Here is a 20,668-nt window from a genome sequence, read left to right as displayed (position 1 = left end):
CATTTTTTTCTGAATTCTGTTTTGTCATAAATTCCATTTTATGCTAAAATGTAATTTATGGTAAACCTGTTAGCATAACTTAGGTTTTAGCATAAGTTCCATTTTAGCATTATGCTAAAATAGCTATAATGCTAAAACAGCACAAATCCACTTTTATACAAGTTCTACTTTAGCATAATTTCATTTTATGTTTAAAGGAATTTATAATATAGTTGCTAGCATAGCTTTGATTTTAGCATAACTTCACTTGTGGCTTTTTGTTGTTGTTTTGTAATTTTGTTGTGCGTTGTGGCTTTTTGCATTTTGTTGACCTTTCTGGGCCACCGTAGCACTTGAATCACTCTGAAAGGAGATTATCTGAAACACTATTTTCATTTTTCTGGGGTTTATATTCAACCTGGAAAAGTCTTGACTGAAGTATTTCCAGGTCAGGATAAGCATAGAAGAAGAATAGAAAAAAGAGAAATATTTGTATTTCCAGGCTTTATTATCTATTCCATTTTATTTGCATTACACTTTAACATAAAAAATGCATTTAGAGCCATTTTGTTGTTTTTTTTGGTGTCAGTAACCATTTATAGATTCAATTGTCAATTTATAACAAAAGCAAAACATTTGGTTTTCTTGTTTTTCTTTGACCAGTTTTCATAAGCTGCGTAAAATTAGTAGGATTTATTCTAGAGTGTGTGGAGGTTCTGTCTCAAAGCTAAATGGGCTCTGACACCATGAAATCTGTGTACTCACACACAACCAGAATGCGCCTGCCTTGCTTTCTTCATTAAAAAGATAAAAGTCCAGTTTTGCATTGCACAGATGTGCTTAAAAGCACCCTCACCTCTTTGAAAGTTGAAAGTGCTGTGTGTTCATTTAAAAATGCACTCTCAGCGAGTCAGTTCACTGTTTCCCCCCAGTGGGCTCAGATCGCCCAACTTCTGCAGCAGCAGAACCGGGCCACACAGTTTTTGGACTCAGACTTTCACCAAACAAAGATCTAACACTTTGGTACTTATATGTTGGTTCCACTATCTTGATTTGATGCACAGGCTCAGAAAGAGGCAGGTATTTATCCTCTTGTTTATAATTTATTGTGAAAAAATTCTTATAATAAGAATTTTGATTTATTGTTGTCTTAATAAATTTCAGTTAATGATCTTAAATAAACAGAAAACGGTCAGTACTATCAGGAAATTTTATTTTTTACTATTTTCTTCACACGAGAACATCAGTAGACATCCATAAATTCAAAATAAATATAATTAAATGCAGCTACTCTGCAGCGATGTTCCCTGAAGAAGTCTGTTTCAAATGGGAATATTTCTTATAAGGACAGTATTTTGTTTGTGGTGCTACAAATGCCTCTTCATGGAGTCACAGCCATACAGTAATCTAAAAAAAATAAATATTTGTTAATCATAATCTTTATTGTTATCACAGTAGCACCACAAAATATCGCAATGAAACTCTTAAGTCCATATTTTTTGCTATTTTAAGAGGATGAATATATATTTCCAAGAGTTTTATCTTAAACTAATTCAAAACATTGACATTAATTTTACAATTACTGATTTATATCATGATTTCTTTCAAAATTAACACATTTTGTACCGTTTCTATTAAATAAAGAGTGACAACTTGACCAGGCTGCTTTCTTGCAGGTAAAATAACAAATGTCTATTTGCTCATTTGTGAAAGAAACCATTATTGAGGAATGAACTTTGCATGCTGTTTTCAGCTTCACTTTAAGGTTCATTACCTCTGTTGTTGACTTTCAGCCATAGTAAACAACTAACGATGACTGTTACCCATGGTATTTTGCTGCAGCTAATGCTTTCCTGCACTGCTGTTAGTCAGTAAAAATAACTTGTTTCTTTCACCCTTTTATTCCGCCAAGTACAGCACACAAACTGACGACTAGAGCAGAAGTACAAACGCAAAAACATATACTGCTCGCATAACAATGCCCCTAGCGGATGAACATGTATTACAAACAAAAACAAAAGAGTAACACTGCAGCCATTTGCATTGTGGGTTTGTCCTGGTAACAGGAAATAACTGCGTCAACCAGAAAACAGTGATTTAAAGCGCCTGCTCTACTAACTCAGCTACCCAGAAACTCAGTCTTATTTTTTTCCTGGTAATGAAATCTGTTTCGCGATCTGAAATATTTAGGTGTGACAAAAAGCAAAAACAGGAAAAATATGTAAATGGACTTATAAAAGCAATGTACTTTGTATTTGAGATTTTTCTTTATTAGCTCACTTTTTTTTATCAGTCTTAACATCTGCATGAATGCAAGATAAAGAAGAGTTAAAGTTAAACATATTTAACTCAAATTATTTTTGCCCCACTGAGTTTTGTTGCAAAATGAAAATCGATTAACATTTAATTAGGGATAGAATTTAATAAACTTTGTCTTCTCTGACATTTTCCTTGCTCAAAATAAAAGTTTCATTTTATTTAATTAATAGATACATTTTCTAACATTGTTTGAAAAGACAATACAATGTGTGATAAATACTCTTTACACCATTTACATTAGTAGTGCAATTATGCTGCAGATATGATTAATTTTAAGTAATTTGTCATATTTTAAAACTAAAAAGCAGCTATATTGATGATTTAATTTAACCATTTTATGTCATTTGTATACATAAAAGAGTCTGCTTGTTATATTAAATGCTTAAAGCTGCCAGCATTTTAATGATAATCATTGATGTCAGTCAAATATTATGCCTTAAAATATAATACTTGAAAAGAAAACAAGCTTCTGATCCTAATACATACCTACAAAAGATGATTGCACCCACTGAATAAAAAAACTGACTTTAATCTTCTGAGATCAAAAGTCAGAATGTGGTATGTATGTATGTAGTATGCATACATACCACTGTTACAGACGGCAACAGAAAAAACGGACAGACTGAGTTACTGGTTGCCACTGTAACCACAAACAGTCAAAGGTAGCACAACATAACATATTTATATAAATATATACCAATAAACTTCAATAGAAAACAACCTTAAGGCTGCATATCAGCATTTTAACAGTAATCATTGATCTCAGTCGGCCTGTTATCATTTGCCAGCTCATATCTGTTTGACACACTCCCTTCTTTTCAGCCTCACTGCACGAAGATTGATTATGAGGTCCAAACTAATTATCCGCTGCTCGCAGCCGAGTTGTGGCTTGGTGCCAAATAGAGCATCAAATAGAGCCGGACCTCTGCGGACAACAGGCCGTCCACTCCCTGCAGCCCTCCCCGAGTGTCAGTGTTTGATCGCACGTCTACACGTCATCGATTCCTGGACCGCTTTGAGCTTCGTCTGTCACGGCGACGTAGGAAATATTCAGAACTCGTTCACTGCAGCGAGCCCAGAAGTCAAATTTCAGGCGCTCTTGTCTTTCTGAGTCAGAGCGCTGATTGAAAATGTGTGCATTTCACCTCAAGAGAGCATTAGTCACACTATGGCTTTTCTACGTTTCCAGATGTGTTATTCAATTTCATAGGCGATGAAGTGAGAAAACTGTCTGCAGTGTTTGTAATACTCAGATTTATGAGGCAGTGATCAAATCTCAGGTATGTAACGATGTCAAGTAGCTGCTTCTTTCAGTTCTGCCTTAACTTGTAACACATTGACTAACGTTTCTTCGTCCATCGTTTTTTATACCTGGTTTTTCCTTATTTGGGTTGGGGCAGGATTGGTGCACAAGAAATGGAAAAAAGACATGAATTATGTTCACTCATAAGGGATTATAAATATAAAGTCAATTTATAATCCGTGTAATGTGTGACTACTTCTAAATTACAAGGGAGTGTTAAGAGGAGCATTCTAAGAAAATAAAAAATATAAAATTACGTGAATAAAGTCATGCTGGCATAATGTCATAATGTTATCAATCAATAAAGTTTTATTTGTATAGCACATTTTAGCAACAAGGCAGTTCAAACTGCTTTACGACATAAAAGCATAAAAATCATTACATTTTTCCAAGTGCCGTCATCAGATTGTTGATTAATGTTTCATTCCTTATGATTCAAAAGCAACTCTAACCTGCTGGATTTTTAGTCTAGATTTAAGGGAACTCAGGGTTTCCACTGTTTTGCAGTTTTCTGGAAGTTTGTTACAGATTTGTGGTGCATAAAAGCTGAATGCTGCTTCTCCATGTTTGCTTCTGAGGAAGCAGAGCAGAACCAGAAGACCTGAGAGGTCTGGACGGTTGCTATGACAACAGCAGATCTTTAATGTGTTGTGGCGCTAAACCGTTCAGTGATTTATAAACTAACAACAGAATTTTAAAGTCTATCCTCTGAGCTACAGGGATCCAGTGGAAGGACTTTAGAACTGGGTGATGTGCTCTAACTTCCTGGTTTTAGTCAGAACTCCAGCAGCAGCAGTTCTGGATCTGATGGATTTTTTAAGGCAGACTTGTTAAGACGCTGTTGAAGTAATCAATGTGAATAAAGATAAACACAAGGATGAGTTTCTCTAGATCTGGCTGAGACATTAGTCCTCTAACCCTGGAAATGTTCTTCAGGTGATAGAAGGCCGACTTTGTAACTGTCTATGTGGCTCTGGAGGTTCAGGCCAGAGTCCAGATTTCTCCCCTGTCGGGTAAAATCCCTCTCTGAGTCTCTCGCCCTGTGACGTCCTCCAATTATAAGAATAAAGTAACAATATTATGAGAATTAAGTAATAATATTACAATTTCATTCTCATACAAGTTTATTTTCATAATTTTATGACTTTGTTCTAATAACATTACAACTTTATTCTTATATTATTGCAACTTCATTCTCATACAGCTTTATCCTTGTAATTCTATGACTTTATTCTTGTACGACTCTATTCTTGTACAAGTTTATAATTATCTTGACTTTATTTTCACATTATAACTTTATTATCATATTTTTACAACTTTATTATTATGACTTTATTCTAAAATATCTAAAATAATAAGTATATCCCTAATACTCCATCATACCATGTAGCCAAACGTTTGGCCTCCCCTGACCTGTCGGAGCATTACGGCGGATAAAGCAGCAATAATGCTAAATTTTATTATACCTTGATGCTGGTTACCGACTCGTTGCTAGAACACACTGTTCTTTTTCCAGTGCTGAAAATCAATTCTAGATTTGATGCTTCCTTCTTCATTGTAGGTTTCTGCTCCAATACGGTCCTTCTCCTGGTGGTTTTCATAATTTCCTCTCATAAAAATGTTGGAACTCGAATCCTAAGGAAATTTACTTAATTTGTGTATTTATTTGTTTGTGTATTTATTATTCATTGTTTCCTTTTTTTAAACCCACAGCCCTGTCTGTCATTTGGACAGACCTCACAAACCATTTACTATAAAGCTGTCAGAGAACTGGAAAAATTATCTGCCCCGACATACTGGGAGTAATTGGTTTGATTTATAAGCCCATGCTGGGATCTCATCATGCAGAGGGCTTTGACTTCAGAGGAATGAGAGGGGAGCTGAGCGTTTACCCCGTGTCCTCCTAGTTTTCCTGTTTTCTGAGAGCGACTCCCGCTAAATGAGTTGGAAACAGTACACACTGTATTTACCGACAGAAGATTTGTCTTCATGTCTTGTTGTTTAGAACTGCCTCCAAAGTGCCAGCGAATGAGAAGAAGGAACGGCCGATCAGCACCATGAGCGAGGCCCCAAACAACACACCGATCCCCGACTGCGCCAACAGTCCAGCAGGAAGAGTAAGTGATCACGGGAATCATGAAAATCCCTGGCAATCGATTACATCTGACAAGTAGGGCATGAAACAATTAATCGTAGAAATATTCGTCAACTAATTTAGTAATCAATTGATCGTTAACTGGAGTATACAAACTCAAAAAATGCCATTTGCCTAAAGAACAAACACTCTAAGAACAGTAATTAAGCCAAAACTGTACAAGAAATTAATAAATTTTGCATTTGGAATGAAAAAATAAGCATTTTGTTCTACTCAAAACTACTAAAGTGGCAGAAATTTAGCTTCACCTGGTTCAAACTCTGTAAAAAAAAACAAAAAAGACCCTTTTTTCTAACCAATTATTAATCAGTCCTGTATTGATTTTAAGTAAAACCGGAAGGGGTGAGCATTTCATATGTTAATGTTAGATGTATTTATTAGCTTCAGATGAACATTTTGCTACAAATAATCAACACTAAAAGAATGCTGTTGTTGTAATTTAGGAAATTAAATATTTTATTGTAAAAAAGAATTTAATCACATTAAGTAGTGTAAAAAAAACACTTAAATGAAAAATCCACAATTTTTAAAATCTGATTAATCAGTTAATCATCCAAATAATAAATAGTTTAATTGATAACTGTAAATAATTGTTAGTTGCAGCCCTACTAGCTACAAACTTGACATATTTTATTGGAATATTTATTATAAATTAATACAAAGTACAGAATAATTGTGAAGTGGAAGGAAAGAAATATAGAAATGTTGGCATACATTTGTGTTCTGTCCCTTTTATTCTGACACCCTTAATATATCTAGTAGATCTAGCCGTTAGCAGCTTTTTTGTATTTAAAGTGACAGAACCCCTAAAACAGCTCAATCTGAAAGGAGCTCAAAGTAGACAGAACTGAGCAGACTAAAATCTTACTAAGAATGCCTTTGTGCAACAAAATTGTAATAAATATGTTTTGTACAGCCCATAAACCTATCCTAACCTGTTCAAAGAAGCATTATAGGTCACCTTTTTGGCTAATTTACAAATAAGAAAGAGCAAATATTTCAATCTGTAGTTGTGGAAAGCAGGCAGAAATGTTCTGCAAATTTTTGTGGCTGTAATTACAGTGAATTGTTGGTTCTAAACTTAGAGGAATGAACACAAATGCACAGCACAGTTTTCAGATTTCCATTTGTAAGAAATGAAGACCTTTTATTTTCAGTCACACTGTAATTTGCTTGGGTTGTATAAGATCCTAATTAAATATATAGGTTTGTGGTTATATCGTAGAAAAATGTGGAAAAGTTTCACAAGCAACCAATTAAAGGCATATATAATTTAACTAAAAATAATTGTAATTCTTGTTAAAATATTTTTTTCTAGCCCTCAAGACCGTCTAAGAAGATTCACAACTTTGGGAAGCGATCCAACTCCATCAGGCGGAATCCCAGCGCCCCAGTAATCAAGAGAAACTGGCTTTACAAACAGGTGAGGATGTCATGTTACATTTAATCTTACTTAATCAGAAAATAAAATAAAATGGCATTATTTGTTAACTTAACAACAGACACACTCAGATCTGCTGTATTTATTCTAACGAGAGGAAGTCAAGTTGGTGGTTAACATTAATCCAGCAGCTTCTGCTTCTTCCTATTAGTTAAATAAAATACAATAATTAAACCTGAACAAACTTCAGAGCAGTTGTAAAATTAAACAGCTAAAATGTACAACATTAATTATGAGAACAGTTAATAATATATGCAGTATATGCAAAATATGGTCAACTTAAATTTGATGTTGACACATAACACTTGTAAAAAATGTGTTATGTTAGTGACACTTAGTTATTGATCCTACATAGGATTTCATCCTATGTAGGAGCGGATCCTAATACATACATATGGAAGAGGAATAGTGCCACTGAAAAAACCAAAAGGAAATCTGGCTTTAAACTGAGAATTTTGACTTTTTTTTTCAGAATCCTGACAAAAAAAGTCATTTCTTTTATTCAGTGGCCCTAATCCTCTAAAACAGTTATTCTCTGTGTGTGACATTATAACCACATAATTAATTGGTATTCTATGGCAAGCCAAAAGTGCCACAAATGACCACTTTTACAATCTGTCTAGTTGAAAAGTTTTGCAAAAAGTGCTGTTCTATGAGTCAGGATGTCATAAAATCCCACAGTTTTTCTGTTTGCTGTTTTAAGACCACTTCTGAACAGCGAAACACACTGCGTTCGTTCAGTCACACGTGACGTTCAGTGCTCTGAATTAATTATGTACTTTTTGAGATTCTGAGAAAAAAAGGTCAGAATTGTTTTTTGTTTTTTTTCAGTGGCCCCATTCCTCTTCCATACATACCACAGTTACAGAACAGAAAAATGGGGAGGAGCTGTCAGTTACTGGTTGCTATGGGAACCACTAACAGTTAATAGCACCATATAACTTACATACCAATAAATGTCTGGAGAAAATGAACTATTTGACTAAACAGAATGAATTTGAAGAGTAACCAAACCAATTTTGACAAACTTCACATCCATAATAATATTAAAATAAAACACTGTGGCACATAAATAACGCTTAATTATGGAATCTAATCCTCCAATTTATAACCGCCCAAATTGCACAGCAGCAACTGTGCAGAGAGAGGATTGGAGAGGATTTTTTTTTGTGTCTCGGACAATGTGAGTGTTGTTTTGTCCAGAGACATTGTTAAAACACATCACACCTAAGCTGCATGCCTCAGGTTGAGAGGTGGCGCTTCGAACAACTTTGGGCTAAATTGGATGTCAACACTTCCCTGCAACGAGGGAAGTAGTAATAAAGACTGCACACGAGACGGTTTCATTTTGCTGCAGCTGGCAGCTGCTTCTCTTTGGAGACCGTAATCAGGGAGATGGAGATTGTGCGAAAGACTCACAAATCTGCTACCCTGAGTAAAAGCTGGATTTGCACTTTTATTTTCCTGCCTCATTGAAACCTGAAAGCCATTGAACTCCACCCGGCCGAGGGAAAGCTGGAGCCCCGCAGCAGATCCACTGGGAAATCAACATGCCACAGTGATTGATGTGAATCCTGAGGAACTTTTAACACACAGTAAAATGAATCCTTAAGAGTTTGGTTAAATTTAGCAATGTGTGTGAATAGACAGACACAAGATGTCCTTCTGTGTTTCGGATCCTGCCTGGATCTTAATGTGTAAAACACTGTGGGTTGTGGAGGAGACGTTTCCTTTAAGGTAAACTGCAGCCCACATGCTGTTTGACCATAATGACAGAGTTGCTGTAGTCCCTCCTCCTGCTTTAGTCTCCAGGATAAAATCTACGATTAAGGACCCTACTCAAGTTTCCATTAAAGGGCCGGCTAATACTCTTTATACAGCAGACTAAAAAGCTCTTTGAGCTGATTCTAAAAGCCAGTACTGGTAGAGAAAGATTAGTTTGTTGTATTTTGTTGGCTCTTCTTTAAAAGTAAATTAGAAAATAGTCTGTGCCAGGACATAAATAGAGAGATTTTAAGTGAAAAGTGGACCAGTTTACACTTAAACACAGTCTCACAGTGCAAGATGTTGTCTTTTGCAGCCTGCAGATCAGTTTAAACACAGCAGAGTTTATCATCAATGCTAACAAACCCTGTCTGTTTAGCATATCCATATGCCTGAGCTGAAGGGATTACAGTAGAAATTTCCTGTGTTTTATTTACAGGACAGCACAGGCATGAAGTTGTGGAAAAAGAGGTGGTTTGTCCTGTCTGACCTGTGCCTGTTCTACTATAGAGGTAAGTCCAACTCAAGTGCTGCTCCTACCTACAAAACCTCACAAAACCTTTCCTTATTTCTAAGATATTTTCTGTTAAATAAATGAGCTTTCAAGAGAAACTGAAAGGACTTTAAAGGGTACATATGATACCAAACTCACATTTTTCATGTTTTTATACTTACATTTGGGTTTCTGGTGCTTCTAAAAACAACCCAAGCGCTTAAATAACCTGCCCAGATGTTTTTTAGGTGTCTGGAAAATGAAGCCGTTTCAAACACCTCAAAAATGTAACATCACAAATCAGCACCTAGCAAAGCCCAACCCGTTACCTGGCAACCCCAACAGATTTCCATCCGTCACCTAGCAACCCAAGCTGATCTCCAGGACGCTTGGTCAGCTGGTTTTACTGTTGTATTATCTGTACCATGGCTGCTATTGTTGACTTACCATTTTGAATCCACTTGCTGCATTCTTGTTTGTTGTGCAGGAAGCTCTACTTCTGCTTTGCAAAGATGTATGGTTGTATATGTTTGCAACCATTTTCACATGAGAGTATAAACGTTGAGTTGGAAGTCGTGGCTAGCAGCACCTGCTTTAGTCTCCAAATTCAGTATTTGGATTTGAAGTGACAGAGACTCTAAAACAGCTCATTTTTAAAGGAGCTCAAAATAATCAGAACTGAGCAAACAAAAATCTCATTATTTAAGAATGATTTTGTGCAAAAATGTATTGAACATATTTTGAGTAGGCAATAGACCTGTGCTAACATGTTTAAGGGAGCATAGTAGGTCATCTTTAAAAATTGCTTCTTCCCAGAGCCAGAAAAGCAGCTACATTTTTCACATGTAAAACAGTAGAAGCTAGTTCACAAAAACAATGAATATCAAATTCAAGGGTGTGTGTGGGTGGGGTAGGGTGATGATGCACCCACAGTTACTGGAAGGCCTTTTCTTTTCTAGTGCTAAGAATAATGCCAAAACTTACATGTGAATGCCATACAGTCTTATTCAATAAATTAGGATAAAGTACGTCCTGATCAGGCTTGTCAGATTAATAGCACCTTTCGAAAATAATCTTTTAGCAGGTATTAAACATACTACTAAATATAAACATGTTAAAACATACGTAATCTAGTTAATCTATATAACGTCTTTCACTTGGTGATGAAACTGCTGACAAAGGAACTTTTCATGTCATATTCTAATTCATGGAATCAACCTGTATTTGCTGAATGGTTACCTACAATTTTGTAATATTTTTTGTGAAGAATTATCACATAGTTGCCTTTTATTGTCTGATTTTATCAAGTGCTAAAAACATCAACAACATGAGATTCTGTAGCAATCAAAATGTTATTAAACATTTCAAAAACAGAATAAGTAACTTCTGTGTAGACCAAATGAATCCTTGTCAGTACGAAACTTTGTATTTTTCAATTATGTGATTGTGACTCCACAGTTGTCCCTCAGCTGGCTGGCAAAACCTTTTGCCCTGCTGACTTACACATAGCAGATGATATGATGTGTCTTAATATAGCAAATAATAAAGACGCAAAACCTTTTTTGGGTCTGGTTGGGGAAAGTTGGTGAATATTACTGGATTCTATAAAATGTTTCTTAAAGCTGAGATGCTGATGTTTGGATATGTAAAATATATATTCTCTCTGATAATAAATCTATAGTTTGGTTTCTAGTCAGTTCTAGAAACAAGAGAGAACAAATCGAATTTCTCTTTATAATGGCCCATAATTTAATTTTACCTGATAGGAGCCATGATTTAAAATTTAACAAACTTTGGCTCTTTATGCTTTATGAAATATTTCATCCTATTTGATGATTGCTCTGAATATCGCCACGTTCTATGAACAAATGATGCAATTTGTCCTGGGAAAAATGTAGAAAAATGGGTGATTGTATTATTTGTTTTCTCAGCCTGTCAGCTTAAGGTCACACGCAGACTCGTTGCCATGGCAACCTATAAACAACAGCCCAGGGAGCACAGAGCACAGATTATGTTCAAGTGCATCAGGAATTAACACACACACACACACACACACACAAAAACCCACCAAAACATTTCCTACACAAAAAGGGACATAAAAACACCAAACAGAACATTCTGTTCGTTGCAGATTTATGTTTTTGAATTTCCATTTTGCGATCATTAGTGATGCTTGAACATTAGCGGTTGTTGATTAGCTAATTTAAACACCTGCACTTCCTTGTTTTTGTGTAAATTGAACCAAAATACTCCAAACTGCGCAGCAAGAGTGCATGTTAAGGTGATAAAAGTTAAGCTAGCGTTACTAACATACTCTCCACTTTCTTTATATATATTTTTTAATTAAAGCTTTTTACTGACCTGTGAAATGTGATCCCCTTAGACCTTGTTATCTTGCTATCGTAGTCTTGACAATTAATCTCAAAACTTTGCGTCCCCTTCTCAGATTCTTTGCTTGATTGTGTCATTTCCCCGACCACTGATATTCCTGACTCAAAGCAGCAGCGCATGTAGCGCACAGTAAGGCACGTGATGTCCAATCCACTAAGGATCACTGAGCGGACTTGCCATTTACGTTTTACAAAGGAATTTTAAAAAGCATTACCTGGCTGTTAATGCTTTGAATACAACGTGCAGGCGCTGCCGAGTTACATAGATGCAGGCACATAAAGAAAATATTGGTGGGTGCTGTCCCCTTCCTGCCAGAGTTGGTGGGGACATGTCCACACCAGTCCTTCAGGAAGTTACACCTATGATCAAATTTAGTTGAGATAGATAAATCCACAAAAGTTACATACATTTTTCTTCAAACAGCTGAAGTCAGCAGCAGTCCTTATGCGTGTATTCAGGTCTTGTGTTCGCCTGAATACACGCGTTGTTAATAGATCTTAAATTTTTTTAATATCAGGACCGGTACAAATATTGATATCAGATCGATTCATCTCTATTAGTTAAACTTGGATTTTAATAGTATTTACAACCAAATTTAATGTGTTTTTTTTTGTTGTTGTTGTTTGGAGTTTGACTCCAGTGACACCCTGAGAAAATTTTTGTAGAAATGGACAGATCAGGCCAGAAAAAGATTTAGGGGGCAGAGCTAAAAAATAAAAAAGTTCATAATTAATTACTTAATTAATTCTAAAATTTTTCAGAGAATGAAGATCACTCTATATGTCTTTCTATAGCATGAACATAATTCTCTGGTGGGGGCAGCATTTTTCAAGAGGGGCTCATGGCCCCCTCTACCCCCCGTTTTGGTCACCACTGTTTGACTCACTGTAGCCTTTTTTCTACGCCACAGAAAAAAAATATGTTTCTAATGTAGATTTCTTTGACTGAATTCACATCTCAGCTGTGTTTCTGAATGCTGCCTCTGAACGTCCTCGTCTTCATCACTTGTGCTGATCAATATTACGTCTACTCTGTGTTATTTCCAGTATATAATTCCTGCCACCTCCTTTCCGCCCACAGGCTTTCAAACGCCACAGAAAGCAGGAGGCTTAGAGGCTTTATCTAGACGGAAATGTTGAAAAAATGTATCCATCAGCAGTGAGTAGGCAGCCAGGTTCTTAACTTTGCTGCCTCAGCTGTACAACTGTTGTCTGCTAAGATTATTATTGTTCACCCAGGAATCCCAAAAGGCTGCTTTTGTTCTGCACACATCTCTGCGGTTGTGTGTGTGTGTTTTTTTTGTGTGTATATATATTGTATATAAGAAAAAGCAGCAGAGAAAGAGTCTTGATGTGTAGCTACACTTTGAACCGTCATGTTGGATTAACAGCTGACGCTTGCTTCAGTAATAAATCTGAATGTCTGACTTAGCTGCAGGACAACTGTAGGAAACTAAAGCTTTAAGCAACTGAAGCCGTTTACCTGCAGACAAGGAGAAATTTGCTGCCACATCTGGTAAATTCATAAACTCAGAACAGATGTAACAGCAAGGAAGGATTAAGCCTTTTATTGTGAGAACGGATTTTTAATTTGATCAATCACACAGCTTTTTTGTTACCCCTAAATGTAATCAGAATGTTGCGTTATTTTATACCTTACTTTTCTAAATTGATCAGTTTCAATGAACTTCTAAAATTAATTAATAACATTGTAATTCCATTTTGTGCTAATAAGTTAATGTTTTCTAGTGTCTGGAAAATTAGCTGTTACAAAAACCTTCGGAATGTAACATCACAAATTTTCGCTGAAACCCGTTACCTAGCAACCTAAATGGAATTCCAGCACGTTTGGTCAGATGGTTTTACTGCTGTACGCACTGTACAATGGTTGCTGGAAAAGACAAGTGTTTTGTTGTTTACTTACCATCTAGAAACCAATTGCTGCATTCCTGTTGGTTGTGCAGGAGGCTCTACTTCTGGTTTTCAAAGATGTACAGTTGTATAATTGCACATCTGTTTGCAGCCATTTTCACCTGCAAGTGTAAACTTTGAGTTGGGGAAGAGGGGATGTGGCCAGAAGCAGCTTATTTGGATTTAAAGTGACAGAGGCCCTAAAACAGTTCAAAATAGTCAGAACTGACCAGACGAAAATCTCATTATGTAAGAATGATTTTGTGCAACAAATATGAGGACGAAAACAATAGATTTCGTCATGTTCAAGGAAGCATAATAGGTTAACTTAAAAACTTTGGTGACCTCTGCCAAAAAAAAAAGATAAGGTAAGTCATCAGTGTGTCTTTTAATTAGACAATGATCCAGAATAATTGGGCCAAATTCAGACAAAAAAGGTTGTCAAGAATCCAACATGTCTGCCAGTCCTCAATACTTAATCAGATAGAAAATCTGTGGCACAAGAGAGGATCCAGAAATATTGTGCAAATTTGTGAAATTGATTTTGGAGGGAAAAATTTCTGTCCTATTGGAAAAAAGAGAATTGTACAAATTATTAACTCCAATCACAGTCAATAAATGCACATATTAAAGTTTGTATTTTTCTAAATGTTTCAGTCTGAGATTATGCTGCAGCAATAAAAGTTGTAGTTAATTTAAGGCTTTTTGCATTTTTTCACCAAGTTTGTCAATACATTAGTTACATTGAATCTCTTCCACCAAGCTTTTAAGAAAATGACCTGTTTTTATTTTGTTTCTTTCTTTGTTTTTCTCTGCAGATGAAAAAGAGGAGGGAATTCTCGGCAGCATCCTCCTACCCAGCTTTCAGATATCTCTGTTGTCTGTGGACGATCACATTAATAGAAAATTTGCTTTCAAGGTTTGTCCATTGCTTTCAAAGTTAGAGCAAAATTAAATTAAAAAAATTAAGTTCTATGAGGTTTTCAGTGAGAAAAGAAAGAAGCTTTAAGTTATTGTAGGTTTTCCACTAGCAATACATTTTTACTTTTAGAGATTGTTTAAACTGTTTGTTGTGACTTTTTTGCAATATTAATTAGGGCTGAAATGATTAATCGGACTTATTGTGATTAATCGATTATTAAAATAATCGTCAACTAATTTATGGAGTATAACGACTATAATGAAGGCAATTTTCTGAAATAACATCACACTCAGATAAGTAATTAGGCCAAAACAGTGAAAAAATATATCTATTTTACATTATTTCTGATTTTAAAAAAACCCAACAACCTCTGTTTGTAAATATGTTATACCCAAATCTCTTGCTCTTATTGCATTTTAGGCAATAACCCTTTAAAAAAATAATTATTTGTTTATTTGCATCTTTTAATATAATCTAAAAGGCTGAACATTTTCTGAATGTGTCGATTTTTTTTCTGATTAATCAGTTAATTATCAGAATAATCGCTAACTAATATAATCGTTTGTTGCAGCCTTACTATAAATCTTTCATTTAGGGAAGCTTGCAAACTGATTTTAAGCTGATTACATAAGAAAATCCAATCTGTTTTTTATGTTAAATATGTCGCATGACTTTGGTCATTATATTCGTAGAAAGATGCTTTTCTTCAAAAACTTTGTGATGTATATAGCAGCGGTGCATTCCTCACAAACCCTTGGAGACAACGAAGTTGCCATGGCCAAAAACAGCTGAACACAGACGTTCAGGAGTCTGCTGAAGGTCTGTCTAACCACAGAGTGTGCTGCTTTTCCAACTTACACTCAGGATAAAACAGAGAGAGTTTAGGAAAACAGGAAAACCGTAGAACACAGGGCACAACCTCCTCAATGCAGGAATGAGATGATTTGTTGATTACATTCTCCTCGTCCTTATCGACTCTGTCATTTTTAAAGACTATTTGGGGTGAATTAGTGAAACAACAGTTCTTTTCTTGCTCTGAAACGTTGGTAAACAGGATATTGAGGTTGCTGAGTAAATGTTCTTTGTCTCTGTTTTGGATTCTCACAATATCTCGGTTTGTTCGCTGCGAGGGAACAGAAGAAGAACATGTTATCTGCACAATGCACCGCACGGTGAGTCCTACAGTATTGTACAATGCAGATTTACTGCCCTAATCTGGTGGTATGCGTGAAACCTTAGTGACTCAAGGATTTGATTTATCTGCATGGCACAGATGGTCGCAGTCAGCAGTGTCTCACAATCCATCTCTGCTTAACATATCACTTATTTAAAAAGAACATGCATAACGGCAGGCAGTTGTTATTGGCTTATTATGAAGCAAATTGTCTGCAGATGAAGGCTAAAATGCTTCTTTCTGTCGGTTTCAGGTAATAGTCCTGTCCTTCAAACTTCTCAGGCAACACATCCCAACATGCGGACGTACTATTTTTGCACTGACACTGGAAAAGAGATGGAATCGTGGATGAAAGTCATGACGGATGCTGCGAATGTGCATTCAGACCCGACCAAAAGGTTTGTCAGAGCTTCATTAATGGGCACTTTGCTGCAGTTCGTAGCAGAGAAAAGAAACCACATCTTTGAGGAGATTTTTAAAAACATTCCCTAATGACTCCTCTTTTCTTAGTTTGCTTCTCCACCCTGATTTTTCCCCTTCTTTTCTTGCATAAATGCTGGAAGAGAGTACTTTTAAATCCCCCTGTTTAATCCTGTTAAGGTCTTTGGCAGCAGCTCAACACCCACTTTTGACATTTCTGGTCTCTTGGCTTGTTTAAGAAGCTGCCATTCTTCCATGTTTTTCAGCTGGTTTGTGGTGTTGTATTTTTAACTTTTTTAAAGCAATGAAGAGGACAAAGCCTCATTCATGATGTGGGCATGTTAGTTTGCGGTCCTGGTGCTTCTTGAAGACAATGATAATCATTCTCACTGACTTAGGCTATGTTCACACTGCAACCTCAAGTGACCCAAATCCGATTTTTTGTGAAATCAGATTTTTTCTGTGTGGTCGTCACGCTTCCAAATAAATGTGCCTTGTACGTGATTTCCTGTGTGAATGGCAAACAACCTGAAAATGCGCAGTAGAAGGCGCCATAACGTCACACACAGAGAACGTGCTCAGTGTTTTTCCAAACGCCGTAAAACGTAAAAGAAGAAAAAGAAGAAGTGCTCGGTGCTTGTGGAAGTAAACATGGATGCTAATGGTGGAGCACATCTTAGGATTTTAAAGTTGTTACCCAGCCGGAGCCAACACATTAACAACTTTATCCTCATTACCGTTCGCCATGGTTGCTGTTTTTCTTCTCGCTTGCTTGCGTCAGGACGCAGAATATGGACGTTTGTTGAGTACCAATAATAGGGCTGTCACAATAACAAATTTTGCTGGATGATAAATTGTTCCAGAAGTTATTGTGATAAACGATAATATTGTTGTTTTGAGGTCATTTTTAAGTAATATAATGGTAATGGCTTAATAATAATGCAAGTACACATCCTCAAAGACCAGCAATCTTTAACTTCTAATGAACATTTAACACTGGAACTGGCAGACATTTTAAATATCTCAAAAATAAATAAATAAGCAACAGATAAAATGAATTTTGAAGTCTGCAAACAAAATTGTCCTTCAAAAAAAAGCTAGATGAAACAAAAGCACCAAACTGAAGACTTTTATCGTCCAGTTTTTGGTAGAAAGAGAGCAAAAAAGAGATGAATGATAAATCATGCCAATGGAAATTATTGAGTTTGTTTTCATTTATTATGCGATTAATATATTTATTGATTATTGTGACTAATCAATAATGTTCCGGTCGGATGAGCGCAACATGGACGTTGAGACTCGGGTCACATTTGAAAAGATCCAATACGCATCAGAAATCCAAGTGGCCTGGGTAACATTTGAAAAAAATCTGATCTGTTAAGTCAAGTTTATTTGTATAACACATTGCAGCAACAAGTCAGCTCAAAATGCTTTACTTCATTCAAACATCATACAGTCGTCAATTATGAAACAATGAACATTTTGTCTGATATCAAAATAATCCAGCAAATATGTAGATGAATGTTCCAGTTATTAAAACACGTTGGGTTTGTAACCGTCATTTAAAGAAACTCAGTGCTTTGGCTGTTTGTCAGTTTTCTTGAAATTTGATCCAGATTTGTGGTGCATAGAAGCTGAACTCAGATGAGTTTGTGGACAAACAAAGCTTATAAAATTGTATTGATTTGATTTCTGTCATACTCTACGGTGAATGTAATGATTTTTGATCACCTATTGGTTTAATTGATCTTAATAGAAAATATTAAGCTTTTCTATTAAGATTTGCTGAAATGTGCTACACAGAAAAATTTAACTTGACTTAAGGGGGCTGAATGCAAATGCTGACCCACTTTTCAGATTCCTATTTTGCTTGACAATAAAGCTCTATGTATTGTTTGTTCATCACATAAATAAATAATAAGAAGAATACATTGTATTTGTGACAAAATGGGTATAAATATGTTTGCATAGCAGCTTTTATATCAACCTAGAAAAAACAGAGTGTGTCCACAGTAGAATAAATACAGACATCTAAGGTCCAGCTTGTCTTCTGGGTAGTTAACTGAGTCACAGGAAGCTGGAGAAGACATTATGTGACTAGTGTTACTATTTAAAAATGTCTGAGTGGAAACTCTGAAGGAATGTCTTTTCTTCTGCTCTCCTATTGGTAACCCACTGAGCCGCGTCACTCAAAGAAACGGCTGAAACTTTGAAGTTCTGACCTTGGGCGTGTCGGAGGCTAAGCAAATTGGGAAGCTTTTCACCTCTGAATGCATCTCTGGAGGTCATAAAGAGGCACAAAACTTTCTGGAGGGGAGGAAGATGGGAGGTACGATGGGGTGGAGGCAAGGTTTTATTTTAGATATCTGATCTGCTTTTAAACGCCTGGTTCTCTCTGGCAGCTGGAAGAAACATTTTGACTTCTACTCAGTTATAGTTTGAAGTTGTATCTGCTAAAATAATTACCAGAAGCATTTTTTTTATGTTTCATCCAAACCTAGTGTCAGTCAGACATACAGGTGGACGATGTAGACTTAAAGTTTTATCACAATATTTTGTGGTAGCGATAAAAGTGACGGTAAGAACTATTTATTAGTTATTTTTTAAGTTACTCTATTTCTCTGCTGCTGCTTTGAATGCTCAGGCTAGTTAGCGTAGCCACCAATAACGGCAGATAAACGGTTTTCCTGTAACAATAAGTTGTTTCACCGCCATTAGTGCATTGAGGAGCGAGTACATGAGGTTGATAGACAGCACTAAGACCTGCCTTCTGGCTCTGATTGGTTGTTTTTGGTTGGGAGTGGTGCATTTATTCAGACTGTAATAGCAGGACAAGGAGGAGATCAATCTTTTATCATATTATCTGTCTCATAGCAAACTGTCACAACATTGTGACAGTTTTAACATTTTTATAAAAGTTACATAGCTAATTAATCTAAAACTTCTTTCTGGTTAAAAGATCTTGAAGAGTTCTCTTATTTGTTATTTAACAGTTTCCTTCATGTCCTTTTTAAAGGCTGGACAAGCTAAAAGTGGAAGAGTGTGGACCCAAAGAAATCAGTCAAGTAGCTAACCACAAGCCGCCTCTTACACAGCCAGAGATCCAAAACAACGAACGCAACCTTCAAGTTGACCGCGAGCGCAGCGCGGCTGTAACGCCCAGCGACGAGCAAGACGAGCGAAAGCAGCGCGACGCCGAGCGCTACGGCTTCCAGAAGGACGGGGCCGAGCGCGAGCGACCCCTCACGAAGATCAGCAGCATCAAGCTGCAGCCGGACCAGGCGGCGGCCATTAAAGCCAACATGTCCTCGCCCCAGATGCCAAACGAGACGGACAGGACGCTCCACCTCCCCCAAGTAAATGGATCAGTAGAGCCCTGTAAGGCTAACGGGACCGGGGTTCCTGTCCAGCAGAGTCCAATCAGCGAACCGGACCGCAACCTGAGCAGAACCAGCTCTATGCAGCAACTGGAGCAGTGGGTTCGCACGCAAAGAGGACGGGGTCAGGACGACGACGCCAGGAGGTAGGGTCACGGACTGCGAGCGTTTACTGTATTCTCTGGACTATAAGTGACTCTGGGTCAGTGCTGTCAAACTCACTTTGGGCCGTATTAATATCATGACAGTTCTTAAAGGGCTGTTTGTGCCAGAATGTATTGATAAAACCCAATAACACACTGGTAAAATATTAATAGATAACTGTCTCAGATTTTTTTTATGGGATTCTTGGCATGTTTTATGGCGTCCTGGCTCAGCCCACTGAAAAAAACCTCAGAATTCTAACTTTAATCTCAGAATTCTGAGATTTTCAGAATTCTGACTTTGAGAATTTTAATTTTTTCACAGAATTCTTTTTCCTCCGAATTTTGATTTTAATCTTTTTTTTTTTTAATGTGGCCCTAGTCCTAATCTTGTTGATAAAACATTTTCTCATGTATGACTTCTTAACCACATAATTCATTGGTATCTACGGAAAGCCAAAAATGCCACAAGTCACCACATTTATCATCCGTCTTTTAAAAAGTCAAGCATAAAAATACTGTTTTATGAGTCAGAATGCCATAAAATTTGACAGTTTTTTTTGTTTGCTGTTTTAAGATCACTTTCTTCACAATGAAAAACATGCCACTTAGGTCACTGAATGCCATCATTAATAAATAAATTAATGAGGCGTATCAATAGCATATGTTTTGCTGTTAACAGGGTGGTCTAAAAATGGCATTTTGATGGGATTTTTGCTATGCTTTGTATCCATAACCATATATGGGGTTGGGGGGTTTCAAAGCACCTGTTTTTTGCTTTTGAACCAGACGCACAGTAAAAGTCGCAATTTGTGGAACTTTTGGTTTACCATAGTGTTCAAACATAACAGTTTACAAATAATCAACCATGACCTGA

At 36.5% G+C, this 20,668-nt stretch overlaps 1 protein-coding gene across 1 annotated transcript in view; it reads left to right on the top strand.

The window, feature by feature from the left end:
• Positions 1-20,668, top strand: part of LOC116731772 (pleckstrin homology domain-containing family A member 5-like) — a 112,982-nt gene that overhangs the window by 64,057 nt on the left and 28,257 nt on the right. Inside the window, 6 exon segments of the mRNA XM_032581609.1 lie at positions 5,607-5,718; positions 7,075-7,179; positions 9,401-9,473; positions 14,574-14,674; positions 16,134-16,249; positions 19,288-19,794. Of these exon segments, the coding sequence (XP_032437500.1) occupies positions 5,607-5,718; positions 7,075-7,179; positions 9,401-9,473; positions 14,574-14,674; positions 16,134-16,249; positions 19,288-19,794 (1,014 nt within the window).

The sequence above is a fragment of the Xiphophorus hellerii genome, chromosome 2 (assembly GCF_003331165.1).
Source record: "Xiphophorus hellerii strain 12219 chromosome 2, Xiphophorus_hellerii-4.1, whole genome shotgun sequence".
Taxonomy (NCBI): domain Eukaryota; kingdom Metazoa; phylum Chordata; class Actinopteri; order Cyprinodontiformes; family Poeciliidae; genus Xiphophorus; species Xiphophorus hellerii.
The sequence above is the reverse complement of the archived record's forward strand: the minus strand, read 5'-3'. Positions and strand labels throughout refer to the sequence as shown.